General features: G+C 34.8%; 1 protein-coding gene across 1 annotated transcript; it reads left to right on the top strand.

Annotated features, from left to right (window-relative positions):
* The first annotated feature begins 3,004 nt into the window (after positions 1-3,004).
* Positions 3,005-5,557, top strand: LOC114753998 (protein PATRONUS 2-like). The gene is made up of 5 exons (XM_028942719.1): positions 3,005-3,120; positions 3,734-3,854; positions 4,064-4,333; positions 4,727-4,755; positions 4,997-5,557. The coding sequence occupies exons 2-5, from the start codon at positions 3,782-3,784 to the stop codon at positions 5,192-5,194; spliced, it is 570 nt and encodes a 189-aa protein (XP_028798552.1). The 5' UTR covers positions 3,005-3,120; positions 3,734-3,781; the 3' UTR covers positions 5,195-5,557.
* The last annotated feature ends 1,426 nt before the right edge of the window (positions 5,558-6,983 follow it).

The following is a 6,983-nucleotide window of genomic DNA, read 5'->3' as shown; positions in this document are numbered from 1 at the left end:
ATTTGGTGTTCACAACAGCAACCAATGCAGCAAAAACATCCGTAAAACCCGGAGAAGCCATTTGAGACTTCATACATGAGCGGCAAAACAAGCCTCTCCCTCTTATTAAATTCTCTGAAAATAGTTCCGGAATTATATTTTTTATATTAGCAGCATTAACCTTGTTCACAAGTCCATTAATACTCTTTCTAAGAGCATCCCATGTTAACCGCTGATATTCAACACTGCTTTTGTCTTGAACTTCTTTCATCATGCGAGCCAACTTAAAAGGAGGGATGTAAACTCCTCCACTTCTACCCAAATTAGATCTATCGCCATTGAGATCCCCTTCCTGAGTTGTTGATTGTCTTTGAGGTTTTGAATCCCCATCTAACCTTCCATGTCCATCCTCTTTCATCCTATTATCTTCTTGTTGCTTGCTCTCATACTTATCCCTACGGTGCTTCTCCCTGTCACTGCCCTTAGTGATTCTGTTCTTCCTATCTCTATCTCTTTCTGATTTCCTGTCAATTTCATCCTCTGAATCATGATGCCCATGGCGATCTTTGCTTTTATGTCTGTCCTTGGTGCGATGGTGTCTATGACCACTTTCACGATCATAGGTCCTATCCCGTCTATGTCTACTATGATATCGATATCTATCTCTCTCATCCTTCACATGCTCTTCACTGGATTCACTATTGTAACTTCTACCCATGCCGATTTAATTGAGCTTCGAGAATCTTCCAAGATAATTGAAGAGAAAAACACAAAAAAGGAACAGACGAGAGGGAGAATTTTTTGGGCGCCAATGACTTCCTGGATAATGGAGACACACAAAAAGAACAAGTTAAATTAACTCATAAGAGCTTAAATTTTTTTTACTGATTCAGGAAACTTCGCCAAGCCACTGAAGAATTACAATCTAAACTACAGCTTCCATATTGCCCGACACAACTTGAGCGAAGTCATTTACCAGATCATGCATCACAAATACCTTGAGAATTTTCTGAATTGATGATAATATTAAGAGACTAAGAAACAGAATGTCACACAGCAAAACAATACAAAGCATATAGGTCGCCAGTAATCAAAATGGAGAGGGCAGAAGTATAATAGCCGACTACACAACATTGAGGCAAAAACTAGAAATTAAAGTTCAAAAAACATTAAGCTCAGTTTATTATTCAAAAGCATCAAAGTTCGAACGATTACACAACCAGATTCAAAGCCGAATTGAAGTGAAAAAAAAATTAAAACAAAGCAAGAGGCGGCGCGACGAAGTTCGACACAGGCTGACAACCACGCGGGGAACAAATTCAAATCTAGATTTAAAGCCATATTAGACCAATCAATCTGACCGAACTTTGGAAGCAGAGAAAGCCCTAGGGTTCTAAAATTCTTCAATACCTGCTAGACAGCAACCACGCAGGCCAAACAACGGTGGACGGCGTCCGACGGCGAGCCTAACCAAGTGGTGAATGCTTGTTCGTCGACGAAGAAAAATGGATGTGCTCCCTCTTACTAGACGAGACTACGCTGTTAGGGTTATAATTTATTTTTTTTTAATAGAAGGGATAGGTACAACTTTTTAGATATGTTCGGATTTTTTATAGAGAAAATCACCCAAAACATATCACTATTAAATTTTAAAATTTCAAATCATATTATTATTATATTTGTAAAAAAAATAACTACACTTAAAAAATAAATAACAACACATTTTACAATAATTTTTTTAAAATTCAACAATTATTTTTTTGAGATTTTTTCTAAACTAAATTAGGATTGAATTCTAACATGTCTAACTATTATTATCTAGGCTAAAGTATATATTTGGTTCTTTAATTTTATATAAAGTTTCAATTTGGTCACTTAATTTTAAAAAGTATATTTTTAATCATTTAACCCTCTAATTTTTTTAAAAAATGACTCGTTAACATCTTAAATATTAATAAAATGTTCTCAAATGCTAACATATTAAGTTTAATTTTCAAAACATCCATGATTGTTACAAAAAATCATCACTGACTACTAATGATTTTAGGATTAAAGGATCAAATGTATGTTTTTTAAAGTTAAGGGATCAAATTAAAATTTTATACAAAATTAAAAATTAAATATATATTTTAGCCTATTATCTATATCTTAAAAAAGACAATGACTATTGGCGCAAAAAAAAAAAAAAAAAGAGTAGACCACAACTCAAAAGCTAAAGATTTATCTGTATTATTAATATTAATGTAAATAAAATTTTAAAAGTTTAAGAATTATCATTGTATCCACATTATGAATGTAACCTTTATGAGGGAGATAAGCTTTAGGGGGAATAGCACAAAAATACGATTGGCACCTGCATATTCCATATTAATCTGTCCTATTTTGACCCAAAAAAACTGCCTTATTTTTTTCTTTTTTGGTTATCTAGAGTATCCTCTCATCCAAATAAAGAGACTAATATCTTAAAATACTGTCAGGTACCGTAACGGGGATTCTTCCTAAGAATGTTTTTCTCCATATGCATCACTCTAAGAATCGACTTAGGACCATGATACTTAAAGTCTCGAAATCTCTTTCACTTGGATCAATACTTATTAGTAACTGCCTTTTTTTTTAATAATATTGAATAACATTACTTATTAAAAGCAAACAGCAATACAAAAGAACTATTCTTGATCAAGATCCACCTCTTAGATCTAAAGTGGAGATTGATCAAAGATACAAAAATTCTTTTCCAACTTATGAGTAACTTTTGCTAAATTATCAAGAACAAATAAATGACACACGTTCACATATCTAATTAAGACTTGCTAGTCTATACTGATAAATTCGGTTTTTTTTTTTTTACCAACAAAAAAATGTGACCTACCTTAAAAGTCATAAAGTTCTAGGTTAAGGTTGGAATATTGAAATTTATTAAGGGTTCTTTGGTCCAAACCCTTCATCAATTCAGCTTTTTATTTGCTTTTTTCTTCTTCTCCTCCCCCTTTGGATATTTATAACGGTCAGAAATAAACCGCCTACCCTATTCGTCGTTACATAGCGTCGTTCTCTCGCGGGCTCGAAGCAAAATTCAAACTGAACTCTGAAGAATTCGGCACCGTGGTCTGTTCATCTTCTTGAGCGTCTTTGTTCTCCGAGGTATCATCCTATTCCCTTTCAGCATCTCTCTTTCTGCTGTTTTGGATCCTTTCTTGTTCTCTCATTCGTTGGATCGGCAAGAAAAGGGTTGTGAACAGATTAAAGGTGTTATTAGTTTGTAGAAAATTGGGCAAAAGGCAAATACGTAATGGGGTGTGTGTGTGTGTGTGTGTTGAGGGATGAGTGGAATGGTGGAAGAAAATTGAACGAGTGATGAAAGAGTAAAGAAAACAATCGTTCATTATTTAATCGGAAAATAGGGGATCGTTAGACAACCTTTGCTCTTCTGTTTGGACTGAGGACCTTTAAAGTTTATGTTAAGATTGTCAATTGTGAGTCGCGCCACAAGATTCTTATAGCCTCTTTATCCGCAAAGGACCATTATATCTCTGATTTGCTAAACTCTTTAGAGCGGAGTTATCATGGTCACTACAGTAATTCTTTAGGGCTTGCTTTGTTGCTTGTGTGTATTTTTCAGACTCAGAATCAAAAAGTGTTCTTTTCAGTCTGTAAAACTGAACATTTTCAAGAGGAATCGTTTATTAAGTGTGAAATAACTTTCACTTGAAAAAAAAAAAAAAATCAATTCATGCTATCTTCTATGTTGCTGCAGAGCCTAGTACCCAAGCCTTTTCTCTGCTGCATTGGATTAAACAAGGTAATGGCCAAATATATCACCCCTGGGAAGCTGATGATTAAAGATGAAAATTTGGTTCTTCAATCCAAACCCAAGAGTAAGGCTTATGTTGCTATGAACACTTGACCTGAGTAGAGTGGTGTAACATCAATAGGATTTTTGTTTCATAGATGTGCTCAAGAATAAAGTGATTGAGAATTATTTTTACATTTAATTAATAAGATGGCACTAATATGATTATCTCACACAAAATGAATTCTTACTATGGTGATTTTCTCCTGTTATATTGGTTATGACTTGCAATAGAAGCTGCCTTGAGTGGGAAGACAAAGAATTCTAAAGCGGATGGAAAGAAAGTTGGCTTAGTGCCTACTGGTCGAAAAGCTCTCAACGACATTACAAACAAAAACGCATCTGTTTTTGTCGAAGCCTCATCAAGGAAAAAGAATGCACCCAAGGAAGAACAAGAAATCAATGTGAAGGAGGAAACGTTCTTGCATGACCATAAGAAGTGCATTGAAGCCCAAAAAGCAGCAATGAACGCTTTGAATCTAGACATGGTTCTTCCACAAGATGGTATTTGTTTCTGGCCCATAATGCAAGTTGTTCTTAGTCCTCTTGCATGGCATGTAGGGTTCGTGTTGCTAATAGTAACACTAGGAATGAAGACTAGCAATCTCAAGGATGATTCATGAAACATGCTTTAAGAAAAGAGGATTGTGTTACTATAGAGCATATGAATAAAAGGATGATGGCATTGGACACCTAACTTACAAAGATTTGTTAAGATCAGAATTACATAAATATTTGAGGAGAGATTGTGTGCAACATATCTGAATATTATCTTTTAACTCTTCCTTTGGATGGAAAAAAAAAGATGGATGTTTCCGTTTCTTATTACTACTTTACAATAAGTTTGAAAGCTTCTGTGTGGGAATCCAGAATCCTTACTTCATTTTATTCTTGCAGATTCCATAACTTCTCTTGATCAGATTAAGGTAATATTCCCTTCCTGTCATACCTTTTTCTTCACTTGTTTTGTTTTGGTTATGAATATTTAAAGGGGAGGTGACCTTGGACCAAAACAAAAGCATTGGTTACTTACTGATTATAATACTTAATCATTCAAAAAATTAAGTAAACATATATTCATTTCGCGGTTAAATTATATTCTCTTTGCTGCTTTGCTTCCCTTCGTTGCAACATTTACTCTTAACTTCTTTTTGGTGGCTTTATTAGGTCCCTCAATCCCCTCGTTGCTACCCAGAACCAGAGGAATTGCCAATGTCCAAGTTTTCTTATTGGTTGGACTCTTCAGCACAGAGGAGCTGTCCTCCATCTCCTCCTCCATTACTATGGGACTCTGCACCATCTTCTCCTATTTCATGGGATGATGAAGCGTTTGAGTTTGTTCTGAAGGAAGAAGTTGATGCTTAATAGCCTGTATGAAGTGGTGTTCTGGCTCTCCGAGAATACAGTTTGACCGGAGCAACCAATTAACGCCACTTCAAACACAGCCTAAGTTTGACTTAATGTTTGTTTCGTACTCATGTTTTCAAGACAATCATCGAAGAAACCTGATAGCTTTTAGCTGTGGAACTTGTGTGTTTACAGTTTGCACTGATGACTGTTCATATTTCATAGGTCTGGGAATTGTATGTTAGGCTCCCTTTCCTGAAGCTCCTTGCTTGTTAGAAGAAATCAAATTACAAGGATTGGATTATATTTAGATAAACTTTGTTAGGTGTTGACCGAGAAACTGTCTAATAACATAAAAATATGATGAGACCTTCCGTTTTCTTTGTGTTGTTGTTGTTCGAAGGATCATATGTTGTCAATTTATAAATCAATTCACTTGTTATGATCTAGCAGACCAATAGCTGCTGCCTATATTTACAAGGTGAACTAGTTAGGTAGTGTGCGCGCGCGCGCGCGCTGCTTCATGTTTCATGTTGCAGCGGGGAACATGAAATGTTATCCCTCTCTCTTTCTATATATGTATATATATACACAAGTGAGAACACGCATGGAGGAGGACGAGGGAAGAAAAATATCTTAACTAATAGGGAACTTTGGAAAGATAAAATTCAGAAGATTCAAAACCTCATACATCACAATACAACAACAAAGCTTTATCCCACTAAATGGGATCGGCTATATAAATCACACGACGTCATTATACTCTGTCAACAACTCAGTCCTTAGATATATTATTAATCAGGAAATCTCGTTCAATGATCTCATTAAGCGTTCTTCTCAGTTTTCCTTTACCTTTTTTTATGAGACTTCATACTGTCTGATCTACCTTTCTCACCGAGGCCTCTAATAGCTTTCTTTGCATATGTCCAAACCACCATAAGCGATATTCAACCATTTTCTCTTAAACAGGCACCACACTAACTCTTACTTTGATATTTTATCTTTCTTGTATGACCACATCCATATCAATATCCTCATCTCTGCTATTTCAACTTTGTACTCTTATTTTTCCTTTATCGCCCAACATTTATTATCGTACAACATAGCTGGTCTTATAACAGTCTAATAAAATTTTTCCTTAAGCTTCTCAGATACATTCTTACCGTAAATAACTTCAATAACCTTCCTTCACTTTAACCAGCCAGCTTGTATTCTATAAGAAACGTTTCCATCAATTTCACCATTCTCATGTACCATGGATCGTAAGTATTTAAATTTTGATACTTGAGGAATGATTTGATCCCCTATCTTTACTTCTAAATCACCATTGCCTTACCTCTCTCTAAAATTGCAAAGCATATATTCTCTTTTGTTCCTACTCAAACGAAGACCTGTTGACTCCAAAATCTTTTTCCATAACTCTAATCTAGAGTTAATTGCTTCTTTTGATTTTGCCATAAGGACTATGTCATTCACGAAAAGCATGCACATAGAGATTGTTGCTTGAATAAGCTCAGTTAGAACGTCTAGAATAATATTAAACAAGCAAGGATTCAAAGAAGATATCTGATTTAGGCTAATCTTAATAGGAAAGTCATTTGTCTCACCTCCAGGTGTTCTTATACTAGTAGTTATCCCCTCATACATATCTTGTATCACTTTGATAAAACCTCATACATCACAATATTAACCAAAAAAAATTTAATTTGTATCATAAAAAGTTTATTTAATAGTACAATTAGTCTAATGCATAATTTATGTTATTGATTTTTCTTTTAATTTTTTTCTAGGAAAGCATGAATGCAGC

The sequence above is a fragment of the Neltuma alba genome, unplaced genomic scaffold (assembly GCF_004799145.2).
Source record: "Neltuma alba isolate B1F8T4 unplaced genomic scaffold, ASM479914v2 tig00001211_pilon, whole genome shotgun sequence".
NCBI classification, from domain to species: Eukaryota; Viridiplantae; Streptophyta; class Magnoliopsida; order Fabales; family Fabaceae; genus Neltuma; species Neltuma alba.
Note: the sequence above shows the minus strand (reverse complement) of the source record. Positions and strands in the feature narration are given on the sequence as shown.

Bases quoted from the DNA above. Each gene is read 5' to 3' on its own strand.
- LOC114753998 (XM_028942719.1), top strand. From the start codon at position 3,782: ATGGCCAAATATATCACCCCTGGGAAGCTGATGATTAAAGATGAAAAT. The intron at 3,855-4,063 runs GTAAGGCTTATG...GACTTGCAATAG, and splicing joins TCTTCAATCCAAACCCAAGA to AAGCTGCCTTGAGTGGGAAG. The intron at 4,334-4,726 runs GTATTTGTTTCT...TTATTCTTGCAG, and splicing joins CATGGTTCTTCCACAAGATG to ATTCCATAACTTCTCTTGAT.